The 19,244-nt window shown below is 45.1% G+C and overlaps 1 protein-coding gene across 1 annotated transcript in view; it reads right to left on the bottom strand.

The window, feature by feature from the left end:
* EPHB1 (EPH receptor B1) overlaps positions 1-19,244 on the bottom strand; it is a 605,917-nt gene that overhangs the window by 9,958 nt on the left and 576,715 nt on the right. Inside the window, exon 13 of the mRNA XM_004381423.2 lies at positions 7,257-7,406. Within this exon, the coding sequence (XP_004381480.1) occupies positions 7,257-7,406 (150 nt within the window). The remainder of the gene's footprint in view (positions 1-7,256; positions 7,407-19,244) is intronic.

The following is a 19,244-nucleotide window of genomic DNA, read 5'->3' as shown; positions in this document are numbered from 1 at the left end:
CAGTGAGAAGCAGCCCACGGATCGAGAAAGCTGAGTGCCTGGGGTGCCTCTGGGGACTTATTGGCAGGAGCTAAAAGAGCTTTGCAACACTTGCATGAGCAGGGCAGAGGCCAAGGGGCCAGAGAGAGGTGTGCCTGTGGCATGGCTGGGAAGAGGCTGTCCTGATGGAAGAACTATATCCTGAGCATTCCTGAACCTGAAATGTAACTGTTACTTCCCTAATAAACCCCATAACCGTGAGTATGGTCTGTGAGTTTTGTGTGGCCATTGCAATGAATTATTGAAACCAGCAAAGAAGCAGAGAGTGCTGTGGGAAGGATGGTTGGTGTCAGAATTCGTAAAAATGACGGAGAGAAGAGGCATGTTTGACCTCATAGGAATCAACGTTGGGCTGTTGATCTTGGTTCTCCTTCCCCCTTGTGAAGTTAGAGGAGGTCAGACACTGCCCCCACACGTTTTTTACCCATGGGAAGCCCAGTGAATCTACTATTTATGAAGGACATCCCCCAAAACCTGTGATGGCCTCATCCTTTCACTCCTAAAGGAAGGGAAGGGAGAAAATGGATTAGCATTTAATGAGGAGCCTACTACATGCCAGGGACCTTCTAGATGCTTTCTATGCATTATTTGCCTTAATCCTCATGAGGCAGCAACATAAATTAGGTTGAAAATAATTTGGTTAAGCAAATTGGTTTAGTACAATGACAATGGTTAAAATAACAAGGTGATCAAATATGAGTATCTCCAATTGGGTTTCGGTAATTTTCAGATAGCTCAGGGATTTTTGTAAAGATTTTAGGATCTTTAAGTACTTTTATCTGTTTTTCAGATATTTGTGTTTTCCATCCTTTACTTCTTAATTTCTAATTCATTTACGTCAATTATGCCTTCTCTGTACTTTTTGTAATAGCAAAAATAATGGTAAATGACTCAAGTACTAAGCATACAGGATTAGTTGAGTTTATTATGGTACACCCATACAATGAAATACAATGCAGGCCTGAAAGTGATGTTTCAAAAATGTATCTATTGAAATGGAAATATGCTCACATTGTAATATTAGGCAAAACAGCGGCTACACAGCTACAAGTATGGTAAAATCTTGCTTTTGTAAAAAACAAAGATCAAAACAAATAACAATAATAAAAACAATAATTATATACGTGCATAGAAAAGGCCTTGAAAGGATGTATACTAGGGAGTTAATGGCCTCTGGGCAGGCAGAAACAAGAACGTTCTTTATGTTTTTCTTTTTGCTTACTTGTATTTTATATTTTCCTATAACTGTGCATTGATTTTGTAATAGAATAAGCAGTTAAAGCACCTTAAAACAACAAAGGAAGTAATTTGGAGTTTGGAAATTTTTAGGTGTTTCTGCCTATACCTAAAAAAATGTCAGATTCATTTCAGGAGATTAATCTTTCTTTTCTTTCTTCCTTTATTTATCTTTTACTTTATAAATTGGCCAAAAAGTGAGTATTTTCAATCAGTTTATATTTTTATAATTCTTATGCACAGTATATTAGATATGAGATAATACAGAGCCTGAAGTCATTAGAAAGAATCAAAGCATATTATTCTTTCCATTCAACACGGTAGAAAAACAAGCCAGCATACCAACCACACTGATATTATCACTATGTAAAAAACCAGCGACCAGGAACATTCACTTTTGAACAATGTGTTGCACCTACAAATTTTCATCTCTGCCAAACTGTTATCAATCAAATTACCTGTTATTCCCTTTGGAAGACATTTTAGCCCCATTTTCCCGATGAGAAACTTGAAGCCCAAGTAGTTACATAACTTCCACAAGGGTATACAGCTACTAAATGATAGGGCTGTGAATTCAACACAGAGGTGTCTGAGTCTAAGTTCTGAATACCTCCAAGCCCACTCTTCTAGGCCTCTTTGTGGCTGCGATTGTCATCTCAGCCAGGAGAAACAGCCCCTAGGGCTATGTTTTCATGGCACCAAACAGGGATGGAGCTAAACCAAGTAATCCATGAGGACCAGCAGCTAAGCATCAGTCCCATCAGCCAGGCTCATAATCTAGGCAGCCAGATTGAAGGTCCCTGTCATAGTCTCCTCTCATTGTAGATTACCCAGTGAATGGGCCACCGGAGCTCTTTCAGGATTGCCTAACTGCAAGCTAGCTAAAGCCAGCAGGAGGGGCTAGTGTCCAAACTCAACTTCTCATGGGGCTACCAAAAAACCCGAACCTGTTGCCATGGAGTCGATTCTGACTCATGGCGACCCCATGTGTTGCAAAGTAGAACTGCACGCCACAGCGTTTTCATGTCTGTGAACTTTTGGAAGCAGATCACCAGGCTTTTCTTCTCAGGTGCCTCTGGGTGGGTTCAAACCAGCAACCCTTGGGTTAGTAGCTGAGTGCTTAACTGTCTGCATCACCCAGAGACACCTTCATGGGGCTAGGGGTCTCCAGTGTCTTTGAGTGCAGGGCAGCTAGTGCTTCCCAGTGCTCTGCTAAACGTCGTGCACCTCTGCTCAAATTGTTAGAGCCCAAAATACTAATTTCCCCCACTGACAAGACTACTCTCCCACTTGCCCTGTAACAGGAAAGAGCACTGGGGGCAGGGCCCTCCTGAGGAAGCACAGTTGCAAGGCATGTCCAAAGCACTCCTATCTGCCTGATGGCAAGAGAAGAGCGGACATGTGCATGTGCTGAATCTTCTACCTGTGAGTTCTAGACAGAACCCAACTTAGCTACTTTTCCTCACTGTCTCCTCTGTATGCCGCCTCCTTGGATTTTTTGAAGACTGTCCTGGTTTTTGTTTTTGCATTCCCTCTGTTAGTTTAATGTGCTTACTTTCTTTTCAAGAGAACATCAAAGAGCCACTAATTCCTCTTCCCTGGGCAGCTCAGCCAGGAGAACAGATTCATGCTGCTGTATTGGGAAGAGTATTGCAGAATGATTAAGGGGTTGGAGACCTGGGCTCCATCTTTACTAGTTATAGAACCTTGGGAGAGTCTCTTGACTCTGAATAGGTGGGGTTGTTAAAAAAGATCAAATGGCCCAATGAGATGATGCATGTTAAGCACTGCGCATGTAATAGTAGTAGAAACAATCAGCTCATCACTTGGAGGCTGTTACTACTTCCATGTCTACTATACCGAATGTCTTCTCTGCAAAGAGTGGAGCTGCTCTACTACTGGTCATTTTGAAGGTGCAGGAAGATAGTGTATGAAAAGCATCTAGCATATAGCAGAGACTTAGGAAAGGCCACATTCCTGTTCCTCACCTTTCATGAAGGAGGATGGCCCTGGGAAGCCTCTCTCATGATCAGGTTTAGAAAAAGGAACTTTGCTCCATTTGTTATTTCTTCTAGATAATTTTCTTGTTATTACTTGATCTGATACTTTGACAGCATTGATGCTTCTTGTACATATGAAAAAGAAAAAGTCTTTACTCTCCATCCCAAATTAAATTATACCCGTCATTAATTGATGTGTGAGTAGCATTTATCTACTTAACTCTTTTATCCAAGTATTATGCCTTTAGAGATTTTTATTCTCTTTTTAAGGATCTGTGCATATTCCAAATATCCTTGGTATATATTACTTTTATAATCAAGTAAGAAAACATTATTTCAAATAAAATGATAATTTTGGTCCTGCAATGGGGCTTTGATGATGGCAGTGGTAGTTCAGTGGTAGACTTGTAGACATCCAAGCAAGAGAACCAGGTTTGATTCCTGGCCAGTGCACATCAAGCACAGTCATCACCTGACCGTCAGTGTAGGCCTGTGTGTTGCTATGATGCTGAACACGTTTCAGTTCAGATTAAGATGGACTAGGAAGAAAGGCCTGACAATCTACTTCCCTATGAATCACAATGATCCGATCCTGCTGTGCATGAAGTTGCCCTGAGTTTGTTGCTGACCTGATGGCAGCTAACAACAACAGCAATGGGGCTTTGAGATTGCTCTCTTCATGCCTGCCTCACTAGCAGGTGTAGAAAACAGGTAGGAGCCATAGAGAAACCTTTAATTTAGTCATCTGATAGCTCTAAACACCAGTGACCACATTTGAATTGTGTGGAAAGATACAGTCCAAGGTTAAAGTCATAGAGTGTCCTACTGAGCAGAGCTGAAAATTGGAGGGAGTCCTGGGCCCCCTTTTTCTTGGCCTATAACAGAATGAGATACTTGGATGTTGAAAAGTTAGAGGATTAGAGCAGAAAGAAGGAAGAGTGAAGGAGTTGGGATGAGAGAACCATATAGGCAACTGTTAAGCACAAGCACACTGCTGTTTTCCTTGGAATAATCTGTGCAGCAACTCTTTTGGTTACCCCACAGGCCAAAGTAAATCTCCCTGGAGCCTAAAGGGGCGGGATGGGGAGGAGTGGAGTACATCTTTTGTTCATATGCACCCAGAGATGGCAGGTGTGGGGGTCCCAGTGAAATCTAGGCTTGCACTGATGCTGTCGGGAGCTGGTGAAGTGACTGGGGTTCCTTTAGGAAATAAGCAGGCCTCTCCCCTTGTCCATTCATTCTCAGTGGGGGCTCCTGGCTGCCCTGAGACAAGCATTTCTCATTAATGAGTTGGGCGGTATGCAGTGCTACTCAGCCTTCTGCCCAAGAGAGTAAAGTGGAGGAGCTCAGAGCAGTGGAAGAACCAGGGCAGAGAGGGTTAGGTTGAGCTCTGATGTTTCAATCAAACCGCAGCTCCTCTCCACAGACACCGCCACTCTCATTATCTCTGTCAATCAGATCCAAGCAGCAGAACTTCCAAGTTGCTCTCTCTGGCTGACAAACTCTCTATACATGTTCAAAGACCTTCCTGGGCTCTGGAAGCCCAATTACCAGCACTCCAACTTGCCTCTGCAATTCTCTTCCTTAAAGCTTTTCAATTGTCATCTGTGAAATCCTTTACTGCCACCACCTCAGTGGTTTCTGACAAGTGGGGCTGCTGCTGGAGCAGCTGGGAGCCCCTCCCACTCAATCCCAGGCGAGCCCTAAGAAGCTTTCTGAATGGGCATGAATTCACCTCCCACCTTCCACAGGCAGTGGGCTATACTTGGGACAACGGTTAGGGGCTCTATTTTGGAGAAATACAATGCAATTAGAATAAACTGCTACTTTGCAGATGTTCTTATTCCGTTTGAGACAGCTCAAACATCAAATATCTGGAAAGCCTTCCCTTCCCTCCTCCACCCAAATGTCCCCAGAGCCCTATGTATATGCCAGTGAACTGTAAACTCCTCAAAAATAGAACCAGCAAGCACAATGCTTAGTCACAGTGAGCATACAATGACTGCTTGTTGAATGAATGATCTGGGAATTCTGGAAGTCTAATATTAGAAATTCTATTTGTTTTCAGCATAGGTGAATACATTTGCTGAGAATATCTTGAATGTCAAATCTTGCCTGTCAGACAGTTTTGTAATCCATTCTATGTGTGCTGAATTGTCCTTAATCAGATTAAGGTCTCTGGGCAGGACAAGATGGGTCTGCTTTTTCTGGCTAATGTTTAGTACGCATCTAGCTGATGGCACGGACAGAACCAGGGTGCAGCTGATTTCATCAAAGCAGCCTTGGCGTCAATTCTGCCGCTTACTGATTCGATACGCTATAGGAGCAGAGACAAGGCATGGATAATCACAGATAATAGAGGACCCAGACACCACACATGGTTGGCATTGAGACCTGGTTAAAGATGCACAATGCCATCATTTCATCCATTCGTTGCTGAGCCACTCAGCCCATGAAGCAGGGTGTATTGTCTCAGCAGCACCCCAGCTCCTCTTCCACAGTTTCATGAGAAATGTTTCCTGCGTTCCCAGATCACCACCTGTCTCAATCTTCTAAGCAACTGTCATGGCTCTAAATCTCTGGCTGCTTAGATGGCTTCCGGAGGGCAGATTACACAAATTTATGAATGCTTCAAAGCCCACCCAAGCATGGATGGAGGTGCTTATGGTGTTGCTGGTTGCCCAGTGGAACCAGATTTGGACTTGGGACAGCCTTGTCTATTCTGTATTGTTGTTGTTAGATGCCATCATGTCAGCCCCTAACTCATGGCAACTCCATGCACAGTGTAACAAAATGCTGCCCAGTTCCCATGATCAGTTGTGAATTGGACTGTTGTGATCCACAGGGTTTTCATTGGCTGATTTTTGGAAGTAGATTTCCAGGCCTTTCTTCCTAGTTCATCTTAGTCTAGAAGCTCCCTTGAAACCTGTTCAGCATCATAGTAACAAACAAGACTCCACTGACAGATGAGTGGTGGCTGCACACGAGGTGCATCAGCTGGGAATCGAACCCTGGTGTCTGGCATGGAATGTGAGAACCACCAAACCACCACAGCCCCCTTCTTCTTATCTGTAAAATGGGAATAATAATAATGGCTCCCTAAGGTGATGGGATGAACGAGCAAGAGAACACAGCACATAGGCTTTGCAAATTATAATCTTCTCGGTTCCAAGGGGAGGGTATGTATTCAAAATACAAAAGAGGTGTGGTCACAGGAGACTATTTGAGGGTCAAAGGCAGTGCTGAAATCCAGGTACAACTTTAGCTTGGAGCTGTACCAAAGAAAATGATCCTACAAAAGCTTCCTCACCCTTTGTTAGTTATGGAACAAAAGTTCCCATTTGCAACACCCCAAGATGACACTATTTCAAGCATCTCAGATGACCCTTCCCTTTCCCACCTTTGTCCCTGGCAGGTAGCCAGGAGGGTGTTGACCTGCCTGCAAACAGGGCTACAATCCTCTGGTCCATCTAAATCTGACCAGCCTTGAGAAGCTTTCTCAGCAACTCCTTCCTTGATAGGTGACACAGCTCACTGAAGGCTGAGCTCTCAGAGAAGAGTGGACTCCCAGTGGCATGGGTCTGAGAGCAAGGCTGCGCTGGCTCAACGCAGCACAGCTGTCCAAGGGAGAGCAGGACTGGAGCCCAGGCCTAACCCTCAGACCAGTGCTCTTCCTCTCTGCCATGTATGGTGAGGGATAGAGCTGAGGCTGAGGCCTTTGAAGCAGGGTAGAATTTTCAGTTTAATTTTGGGTCATGACCCATGGCCATTCTCTTGCATTGGAGTCTGTGGCCTGGGTACCTTTACAGGTGATTGGGACTGTTACATCTCCATGTGCCAACATCTGTAACCCTTGCCCTGAACATCTCAAATTCAAGTTATGAGGCCCTGAGTTGAAACAGATAAGAAGGCTTGGTATGCTACTGCCTGTGGTATCCCTTGGATGGGGGTTGGTGACAACCAGGTACTGCTGACACTCACATCTTGGTTGGACATGTCCCAGTAGGGTCTCTCTCCAAATGACATGACTTCCCACATGACAATCCCATAGCTCCAGACGTCACTGGCCGAAGTGAACTTGCGATAGGCGATGGCCTCTGGAGCCGTCCATCTCACCGGGATCTTCCCTCCCTGGAAGAAGAAGAAACCTGGTCAGCCCAACCAGTAGATTTCTAGTAGAAGGCTGGTGAGAAGAAACTTCGCATGTACCTCCTCCCACCCTCCCCTGCATCTCTTGAAACAGCACAGCCAGGATTGTCAGTACCCCATGAGCAGGCCCGCATTGCTTCACCTGCTTGAAAGAACTCGAGGAGGACCACCGTGTCTGTGCTGGTCACATGCCATATGTGGGCACACGTGATGCAATGGCTGGTAATGAGACTTCACCTTCACCCAGTTTCCTATTGCTGTGTGATAGATTGCTTTTGTGTGGCCTTTCTAGCCATGGTCTTGTAACTCCCACCCAGGTGATTGGGTGGGACTGTGCAGATAGAGTAACCATGGCCCACCAAAGGGATTGGTCAGTTTTGTCATCCCACTGGGTTTGAAATGAGCCACCCCAGAGGTGGGAAAAAGAAGAGCCCACCACCAAAGAAGGAGAGTCCCACAGGAGACCCGCACAGAGGGATTCCTGGCCCATGGAAAGAGAAAGCTGAGTGCCCTTGGGCAGAGGCTGAGGGCCAGGGCGAGGCACGCCTGCAAGCACAGCTGGGAAGAGGCTGTCCTAATGGAAGAACTGTATCCTGACTGTTCCTGAGCCTGAACTGCAACTGTTACTTCTCTAATAAACCCCATAATCATGAGTATTGTCTGTGAGTTCTGTGAGGCCACTGCAATGAATTACTGAACACAGCAGAGAAGTAGAGAGTGCCATAGGAGGGACGGTTGGAGTCAGAATTAGTAAAGATGGTGGAGCGAGGAGACATGTCTGATCTCCGCCTCATAGGAATCAGCCTTGGATTGTTGTTGATCTTGATTCTCCTTCCCCCTTGTGAAGTTAAAGGAGGTCAGACATTGCCCTCAAGCCCTCAAGTTTTTACACCTATATACTGATTTGGATGGGACTGGAGAGTGTAACTGTCATAAATGCACTACCCACTACCCATTGCAGGCGAATTGATTCTGACTTATAGTGACCCTACTGGACAGAGTAGAACTGCCCCATAGGGTTTCTAAGGAGCAGCTGGTAGATTCGAATTGCTGACGTTTTGGTTAGCAGTCAAGCTCTTAACCACTATGCAACCAGGGCTCCATAAATGCACTACAACATGATATTCCGTATTGCATGAGATCATCTACATCAACCATAAGATGCCAGTTATGATCGTATTTGTTCCGCATCAATGTCTAAGTCACAAAATTTGGGTCAGAAGAAAACAAAACAAAAAAGAAAGAAGAGTGGTGAGCAATAACTTGTGGAGGAACTACCCACTATAAGATCACACGGTGCTGCTCCCCTTTCCCCACTGTCATCACACTCCACATCTGGAGGAAAAAGTTCTCCTAACTCTGCAGCCTGGAGACAGCCCTGGCCTGCACTGGGTTTAATGGGCCCAGTGCTGTGTAGATGCTGGTTGTCCTGCCTGCCTCCAGGCGAGGTTGAGATCCTGGGGCTGGAGATACACTCTTCTCACGGGCTGCCCTTAGGTTGTTTTTTCCTTCTTCTTGCCCTCCAACCTCATACTGGAAGTTTCTAAATTGGCTCTCTGCTTGACCCCTCAGCTTGTCTGCCCGACCTTGGCCTGTTTTGTTTTCTTAGGGGACTGGTATCCATTCATTCATTCATTCACTCAGTCCACAAATAAGCAATGAACACTGCTTTGTGACAGAACCTTTCTAATGAGCTGGAGTCCCAAGGATGAGCCAGCCAGGGTCTCTGACCTCAAACTGCACAGGCTAGTGGGGAAGTAGACAAGAAAACAGAAACTTAAAATGCATTGTTAAAAAATGGAAAAGTGAGGAGTATGAGGATGAGGGTGAGAACAGGGTGCTCTGAGAACCATAGGAGACCCACTAACACAGGTAGGGGGCCAGGGCAGGAGGACAGGAGGCCAGGAGAAGTCAAAGAGGCTGTGGTGGTTAAGAGCACCTGGAGCCAGTGGCTAAATCTGGATACAAATTCTGCCCCTTTCTACCTGTGTGGCCTGGGGCAAGTTACCTAACCTCTTTGAGTCTCAGTTTCTCATGAGTAACATGAGGATAATAAGAGTCCCTATATACCCAGGTTCTTGTGAGGATTAAATGGGTTAATATCTAGATAGTGCTTGGGACGGGGCCTGAAGCAGAAGGAAAGTGCTTCACATGTGTTAGTTATTATTTTCACTATGCTTAGTCCTAAAGGGCAAGTGAAAGTTACCTGAGAAGGCAAGTCCAGGCAGAGAGTAGTATGAGCAAAGAATAGGGGTAGGAGAGAGGATGGTAGTGTTGGATTCCAAAGGGGGAGCTTAAGGGGTGGTGAGTGTAGGGCACGGTCTGTCAGGTATTGATGCCACTTAGAGGTGGGGGCACTCACCAAGGCTGCCTTCCAATTCTCATCACTCTCTAGAACAAAAAATGATCCTCATTTTCCATTCTTCATGCCAAATACCAAGACTTCACCCCATGGCTCTTTTGCAATGCCTGGTCTCTGCCTCCAAAATACATGACACCGGCCTCCCTGGGCCAGCTGGCCGGTGGTGGTAGGCACTAAGCAGTTCCCTCATGCTCTCCTCACTTGCTTCCTGCCTTGGCTGAAGGAGGCTATTTTTATACTGACCATCCTCATGATCTGTACAAATGCAACAGAGATACTTGTTGGACTTTGACAAAAATACCTTAAAAAATGTATAAGTGGTTAATCTGAGCAAGAGACAGAAAAAAAAAAAAGGAGCAAATGGCCAAGTGTATTTTTGTTTGGTTTCCTATCCAAGCCTGGGAGGAATAAAGGCGAGCTGGCCTGGACCTCCCCAGGCACACATCCAAGCTTTCTGCAAGGAAGACAGTCCTGATTTCCCCTGAGAACCATGGCTGGCTTTTGTGGTGGGAGATGTCCTCAGCTCAAATGCCAGCAATGTGACAAACGCCTGGAGGGCAGGCTTGGGCTTCGGCTTCAACTGGATGCTCTGTTCTCACCGTCGCCAAGAACATGAATGCATTTATGGTGGTTATCTACATGCTACTCATTGCTTGGAAGGGGAGTGGGAAATTCATTCAGTGAGCCAGGGATTACAGACACCAGGAGGTCAGGGTTGGATCGCTCAGGGACCCTGTATTGGTATGTCACCATGAGGGGAGGGGTGACACATCTTGGGAGGGCCTAGGGGCTCTTCCAAAGGAGAGGGAGTTTTCCTGTCTCAAAATACATGGGTTGAGGTAGGTGTGAGAGAGAGGGAGTTTAATTAGTGTGACTCTGTATGTGTGTGTGTGACAGAGAGAGAGACAGAGACAGAGAAGAGAGAGTGAGATTCTATGGGACTGAGAACTTACCAACCTGTGAGAGAGTGAGAGACAGTGAGAAAACTTGGCAGTGTAGGTCTGCAAGTAAAAAAGAGAGTAAGGGCTTACCTTTGTGTGTGTGTGTGTGAGAGAGAGAGAGATAAAAGCGTGGTTCTTCTGAATTTCAAAGAGGTGACTTGGGAATCTGAAGGTGTCCTCTTCTGTCAAGTCAGAGGGAACCCCACGGGCTGTCAGTGACAGCTGTTGAACTGCTCCCTCTTGCATGTAAAGTGGCAGTGCCAGGCCCACTGGCAAGGTGCCTTGAGCCCTCCTGCCACCTTGCACTGTTGAGCCTCACTGAGCACAGAGCTTGGCCTGTCAACACCACCCTCCATCTCAGCAGGGTGGCAGAGCCTTCGAAAAGAGCTTTCCTGGACAGAGAGGTGATAGCTTGTCCAGGCTGGCCCTCCCACTCAGCCAAGAGAGCAGGGGATGTTGACCTCTGAGGCAGAACAAAAGGAAACACACAGCCAGGGGAGCAGGGGGGTGGTGCTCTCCTTCCTGGGGATTTTAAACTTTCCCTTCACCTTTTAAAACACCATACCATCAGCGCTGCCTTTGGATGCTCTGAGGCAATTATGATGATGATTATTTAACTTGTGTTCAATTATATGAAAGGAAATCTATTAATTTAGAGGATGGTGACTATCCCCAGGGAGGGGGTAGAAAAAAGGAAGTGGGATGATGTTGTAGCAGATAGGGTTTCTGTTAGTAAGGGTTACTTACCTGCTAACCCACAACTGCTGGGGGAGGAGGTCTGCACCAGAGGGCTCAAAGCCAACACATCCCATGACTGCAAAGTGCTCTAGTCCCTGGCTCCTTCTGATACCATGACAATGGGGCATAGAGAATGGGTCATAGAGAAGGGGTGGTTTGCTCTGCTGGGTGGAAAGGATTATGAGGGAAGGATTATCAGGTAGATGAAGAATGGATGGGGCCAAAGTAGAAGGCCTCACACTTCCCAATTCCAAAACATATTATATACCTACAGGAATCAAAACAGCCTGGTACGGGTTCAATGACAGACACATAGACAAACTGAATAGAATTGAGAGCCCAGAAATAAATTTATCCATCTATGGAAAACTGATTTTTGACAAAGGGTCAAAGTCCATTCAATGAGGGAAGAATTGAATGTCTCTTCAACAAATGATGCTGGCAAAATTGGATATTCATATGCAGAAAAATGAAACAGGACCCATACCTCATGCCATACACAAAGACTAACTAAAGTGGATAAAGAACTTAAATGTTAAAGCTAAAACTATAAAGTTCTTAGAAGAACCTGGAAGTGACAGGTTTATGACTAAGAGCATCGTGCCATGGCTCTGAATTTCATAATGCTCACTACTCTAAAAGGTTGTAGAGATAAAAAACGTGGACATTAGAAACAGACAGACCATGGACTGAAGCCCATTCTCTTCTTTTTCTCTATATGACTTTGAACACCAGAGTATAACCTCTCTGAGCCTTGGTTTGCTGATTTGTAAAACTGGGATAATATATATTACAATATTACATATATTTATATCTGAGGTTGTTGTGAAGGAAGACTCAATGAGCTAATATATGCAAAGCAACCCATATATAGTTGTTACCATCAAAGAAGAATTTATCATTTACAATTTATCAGTTTTATAATATTGTTGTTAAATTCCCAGGTGGCAGAGCCATCATGGTCTACTACTAGGGGGATTTTTAGATTGAAATCCAGGAGAAAAACCACAAGGTCCCCTACAATATTTTCTTGATGCTGTTAATCAGACCAAGACAACAGTTTACACCTAGAAGCACTGCTCCTAGCTCAGCTCTGTGAGTGCCAGGGGTGTGGAATTCAAGGAGCGGTATCATGACACTTCTGCTGAAGTGGTAAAGAGGATGACAGTCAGAAGGCAGCTCTGATGACAATGCTGGAACCACTGCCACTGCTCCTACTGGCTGGGGAGGCATGACATGCCTGAGGGAGAATTCTACCCTCACTCTACCAGCAGATTCCCCACGCCCAAGTGGCCTCTTGAGGCTCAGGTAGCTGCATCTTGGTTGTACAACACTAGCTGAAGGCAAGGTCAATACCCCTCTTCTCAGCACACTCAAGCCTAGCCTGGTGGTTTTCTCAAGCTTGGTGGTCCATTGGAATCACCTGAGGAAAGTTTTTTAAAATGTCAGTGGGGTATTCTCATTCATTCAGGATCTTTGGTAGTGGTGCCCAAGCACTGGTATGCTTTAATATCCTTCAGGTGATTCTAACGTTCAGTCATTAGTCACAACCACTGGCCTAGATCTGTGCAAGCTTGCACATGCATTAGAATCTCCTAGAGGGCTTGTTAAAACACAGATTACTGGACCCTACCCCAGAGTTTCGAATTTACTAGTTCTAAGATAGGATTTGAGAGTATGCTTCTCTAACAAGTTCCCAGTATCGTTCTCACACTTTGAGAATCTCTGGCATAGATCAACCTGGCGCAAGTCATGGTTTGCATTAGGTTTCATCTTGAATACCAACTATAATAATTGTTAGTAGCTAGGTTAAGAAGGAATCTGAGGCTATATCTGGGCTCAGCAAGGAAGAGTGTTATGAATGCTAAGCTGACAATGGGATATCTGCTGTGGGTAAGGGATGGAGGGCCACATGTGTGTGGCAAGTATGTGCTAACACTACACTAAACCTCAAAAGATCTTAAAATGATGGGGGTAAAAAAGAGCAGCTAGTTGCCTTCACCAAGTTTTCATTAAATATCTCTACAGCCCAAGAGAAAGGGTGGGGTGTGTTGAAGTAAAGTTTACATTGCATATCAAGAGTCACTGTGGCATTAATATGTTGGACACTCCCCCTGGAGCAGTGAACATCCTGATGGCATAGATGAGCCGGCCTGGGTGAGGCATCTATCCATGACAGGGGCTCTGTGGAGCCTTTTGTAGACAAATTCAGACACATTTGGCCCTTCCTTCAGAGTGCATCCATGTGACAACCCTCTTGGCCCCCAGTCGCTGTCCACTGCCCCGGACAGAGAGGTCTAAAGTGGGCCATAAGTGTTAAATTAAGAGGATATTTTAGAATGAATGTCTCTACTTAAAAACATTCTAAAAGTATATTGACCCATTTTCCCCAACCTAATCAGTAAAGCAACAATATCTGATAAGACCGGTATCAGCAAATAAGGAGAAGTTTCTGCCTAAAAGGTTATCTTTCCCTGAGTGTTACCAGCTTCTAACAGCCAGTGGAAATGGCTTCTTGTTGCTGAATTGCAACCAAGTCTATATAACAAAGAGGCTGTTCCCAGTTCCCCAGGACACCGGGAATTTGCATGAAAACAGTCTCTTCATTTTATGAGAGAGTTCATCTGGCCCTGCTGCTTATTTCTTTCCAGAAGCCACAATCTTGATGGTGACACTAATTTATTATCTTGCTAAGGATTAGAACTTTAGGTGGGAAATGGGCCGCAGGAACAGGTGAGCTTTCGGAGAGGATGGTCTCGTTTGTCATGCAAATGGAACTGGCAACAGAGAGAAGAGCTGGGAGAAAAGACAAACCCAAAAGATACACAGCACTGGCTGCAGACAAAATTGTTTCTAAACAGAATGTTTTTCAAAGCTTTTATTGAAGCATTAGCTGCTCCTCCAGAATGAATGACAATGTATCTCATACTAGTAATAAAATATGTGATTTGAATAACTACAAATGGAGAGATTTAGAGTCGGCGGGATCCTTGCTGCCTCTCCCCTGAGCTTTGTGAGCACTGAAACCCTTCTGTGAGACGCTGCGAAAGGTAATTGCAGCCCAAACATCATTCTCCAGCAACTAGAGAAAGGCTTATTTGGACATAAATTAACTAAAAATATGCGGATGATAGTGTGTGTTTCATGTGTGAAGAACAGAAAGGCCACTTGGTGACGTTTCCCAGCTGGAAAAAAAAAAAATCCCGTTATTCTGCCAAACACACGTTGTTTCTCTGTGCTACACCGTCAGGGCAAACAGCTGCCTTTTCCTACCCACACCCAAAACAGTGCCTTGACGACTGGGATGCGGGCATTATCTTATCCAATGGCACTTCTTCAGTTTATAATTACAAAGACAGGAACAAGAGCTAAATCATTCATTAGCTGCCTTCATTCATTTTACAAGCAGGCATTGAGCACCTTCTCAGGGCCAGGCCAGGCCAGGAGCAGCAGAAGTGAGCAAAGAACACCACCTGTGGCCCGGGAGGGCCCTGTCCAGGAACTCCTGCAGTGGTCAGCACAGTCATCATGCTGGTTTGCTCTCTCCTGTGTGTCCGAAAGCCTGTGCTTGCCATAAGTGCTCCTGAGAAGTCTGCCCTAGAGAGGGAGGTTGGATTAACTGGTCCAATGGGCTTGGGGTTCTCTGTGAATTTCGCTTTCCCAGACTTACCTGTCCCCAGTGAACTGCTGATAACCTAGGGAGGGAGCCAGCCTCCTATCAAAAATCAGGTGAGCAAGGCTGTGCCTGCCCCAATACTGAAACAAAAATACCAGCTTCCCCCCACCCCCAGAAAGAGAGAACGGGTGGAGAGCGCCCTCTGGATGGCAAGATTAGCACACAAGACCAGGTAACAGGCAGGGATGGATTACCCAGTAAGCAAGGTATGCGTCTTGGATACGGTGAAACCCAGGTAAAATTGTGCACTACAGATTAGTTTAAGTAAACACAATTAAGCCCGTGCATACTTTGCTTACTGTAAACTGGTGCTTATTGGTTAATCTGCCCCTTACTAACAGGGGATGGGTAGGGTTGAGGAGGAGGCTGGAAGGTCACCCTGCTCTCTACTTTTCTCTTCCTGGGCCGTGTCAGTGCATCCATTGCTTCTCTGGACACGGCAGAAATTGTGCTTTTTCCGAGGTCCCCCTAACCCTGTTGCTTCACTGCTGCCCACCCCAGCCCCAGGCCCTGTCTGAGAGATCACAGTTCTCTCCTTTCCAGCCAGTCCATTTGCTGGGTCAGTGACCCCTGGGCTTGCCCACTGGTCCCATATCTCGGTGTCTACTGTCTCTGTCAATAGGCCATGATGACCCTCCTACCTTTGCCCCCTATGTCTCCCACATGACACTCACACACTTCTCTCATTCCATGCCCATGAAGGACACTGGGTTTCCTGGAGCTCAGTGGCAGGCTGCACTCCCTAGGCCACCAGCAGTTCTACCAGCAGTGAGCAGCGGAGGTGAGGGCTGTCAGCTGGTGGATTCTCTGTCTACAGAGGCTGACCTGTGCTCAGTGATCTTGCAGACCTGTCCAGCTCTGTAGGAAGCCTGTGGGTTTATTCTACTATCCTCAGAGTTCACCATGGCCTTTCTTTTCATCCTGTTCTGAGATGTAAGCATCTGACAGACTGTCTGCAGCAGCCCATTTCAATAGCTATACGAGGTAAACTCCTTATTACCATTATAATTTGTGATATCTTACCCATGTCCACTAGTCAGCTCTTCCATCTCTCTTCCCACTCCCACCCTCCAACAATTATTTTAAAATAGTCAGTCACATTAAATAGCTTAAGCTCTCCTGGCCTCCTGAACTGTACTCCCTTCTTGGCACGGCTTCTCCCTCAAACAATCCCGGCAGATATAAGCAGTCACTTAACCACTCTGTCTTACTGTCTCCTCCTGCCAATAGGGATAATAATGCTTAATTATCTCAGAGGGGTATATGAGGAGCTGTTAGCTAGTGCTGGCAGAGTGCTCCAGTGTGCAAGTCAGGCTGCTCCTCCTGCCTCCCAGCATGAGCCCTGATCTCTGGCTGCCTGTCCCTCTGCTGGTGGTGAGAGATGGCCAGGGAGGAGCACAGCTAGCCCCAAAGACCATTAAGGTGGCCAGCCTCTTCCTGAGAGCCAATCTCGCACCAGGAGTTATGTTCAGTTATATGACAGGGACACTGGGAACAGAGGAGGAGGGGAGGTAGCCATTGGGCCACACTAGATAAAAGGGGGCAGGGGAACCTGCAACCAGAAACTAAGTCCTCTCATTCCAAACCCCATGCTGCCTTTTCCTTGTCTTGAATAACAGGAAAGGAGAAAACCCATCGCTATGGAGTCTATTCCAATTCATAGCGCTCTATGGGACAGAGTTGAACTGCCTCACAGGGTTTCCAAGAAGCAGCTGGTGGATTTGAACTGCTGGAGAGGAGAAGGAAAGATAAATGAAGAAGTGTGTCTCAGGGCGGGGGGTGGGGGTGTGGGATAAGGGAGGATGAGTAGCATCATTTCTCTCTTAAAGAAAAAAAAAAATAAATGATTGGCTTCTGTTTTAGTTTTTACAGAGCAGGGAGCCCCTAACCCTCAGCCAGGGGCCCCATCCCACCGGTGCTGTCCTCACACCTAGACTGCCCAATTCTCAATAATCTTCAGGAGATATAAGGCCATGTGAGTGTCCTGCTTTTTTGATATTTGGGGAACAATTGCTGAGAGTGTAACTATAATCATACTGAAGGGTGTTGTGAAAATGAAGGTAAGACTATTAAGGTCTACGTCAAGGTGAAATGTAAAAAGAAAGTATTGCTTTTTTTTTTTTTTTTTTAAGCATTAACAAGCACAGTATACATATTGGGAACAAGTTAGGAAGACTGATGATACCCTATGTGAGGAAGGGGATGAGGAAATGGGCAAATTTAACAAACTGTGGCAGGAATATAAATTGGCAAAAGGTTTTGGGAGATAAAATTTTTATAACAAAATTCAAAATATGAAAATTCTTAATGTCACCATGTGCCTTCAGATGTGATACTCTGAGAAGGACACCCATCACTTATGTAGTGCCTGGCTGGGGATGCATAACCTGGATCTAATCATGAGGAAACATCAGACAAACCCAAAAGGAGGAAGGTTCTATTTACCAGAAAAAAAGGACTGTATTCTTTAAAAATGTCTATGTCATATAATACCAAGGCTGTGAAAATGTTCCAGATTAGAAGCAACTAAAGAGACATGACAACTAAGTGCAATATCTGATCATAAACTGGATCCTATACTAGTGGGGAAAAGTGCTAAAATGAACATTTTTGGATCACTATGTAAAATTAGAATACAGATAGATTAAAGTATTTTATCAATGCTAAATTACTGAAGTTGATAACTGTACTATTGCTATGTAACAGAATATCCTTAACTTGTTGCCGTTGAGTCAATTCAGACTCATAGGACAGAGTATAACTGCCCCAAAGGGTTTCCAAGGCTGTAATGTTTATGGAAGCAGACGGCCGCATCTTTCTCCTGCAGGGTGGCTGGTGGATTTGAACCACCAACCTTTCGGTTAGTAGCCAAGTCCTTAACCACTGCGCCACCAGAGTTCCTTAAAATATCCTGACTCTTAGGAAATACACAGTGAAGTTCTTGGGGGATAAAGAGCCACATGTATATAATATCTTCCAAGAGCTCAGAAAAAAGGAAAAGTACAGAGAATCTGAGAGAAAGAGGGAGCAAAAAATAAAGAGATTGGGTAAAACGATAATAAGAGGTGAATTTGGGCAAAAGATATACAGGTGTTACCTGTGCTAGTCTTAATTTTGGAACTTTTCTATAAATTTAAAATTTAAAAAAATTTGATGTGCAAATTCTTTGGCCCAGTAATTTCTCCTCTTGGAATTTATTTTACAGAAATATCCATACACATGTTCAGAGATGTCTATATAAAAATACTCATGTAAGTACTGTTTGAAATAATATAACATCAGAAGCCTCCTAGATGGCCATTCTAGTAATAGTAATTCTAGTAATAGTAATTCTAGTAATAGTAATTTCTACTATGTAATATTCTGAAGTCACCAAAGGCATGAGCTACGGTACTGAGGAGGAAAGCGTTCATATTCATGATGCATCTTTACAGTAACAAAGCATGTTGATGAACAGATCAGTATGTATGAGCATTTTTTTGTTAAAATATGTATATATAGGTGAGTAGTGTCTGGGGTCTTAAAAGCCTGTGAGCGGCCATCTAAGATACTCCACTGGTCTCATCCCTTCTGGAGCAAGGGAGAATAAAGAGAACAGGATACAAGGAAAATATTAGTCCGAAGGACTAACTGTCCACAGCTACCAAGGCCTCCACCGGACTGAGTCCATACAGCTAGATGGTGCCCGGCTACCACCACTGACTGCTCTGACCAGATCACAACAGAGGGTTCTGGACAGAGCTGGAGAAGGATGTAGAACATAACCCTAACTCACAAAAAAAAAGACCAGATTTACTGGCCTAAAGGAGACTGGAGAAACCCCGAGAGTAGGGCCCCCAGACAACCTTTTAGCTCAGCGGTGAAGTTATCTCTGAGGTTCACCGTTCAGCCTGGGAGTGGACAGCCCCGTAAAACCAAATGGGACTAATGTGGTACAGTAGTCCAGTGACAAGGGCCAGAAGGCAGAAGGGGACAAGGAAGCTGGAGATAGGGAACCCAAGGTTGAGTAAGGATATTGTTGATGTGTTGTGAGATTGTTAACCATTGTCATAGGGCAACATGTGTAGTAACTGTTAAATGATAAACTGTTTTGTTCTGTAAGC

This window comes from Trichechus manatus, unplaced genomic scaffold (genome assembly GCF_000243295.1).
Source record: "Trichechus manatus latirostris isolate Lorelei unplaced genomic scaffold, TriManLat1.0 scaffold00084, whole genome shotgun sequence".
Lineage (NCBI taxonomy): Eukaryota > Metazoa > Chordata > Mammalia > Sirenia > Trichechidae > Trichechus > Trichechus manatus.
The sequence above is the reverse complement of the archived record's forward strand: the minus strand, read 5'-3'. Positions and strand labels throughout refer to the sequence as shown.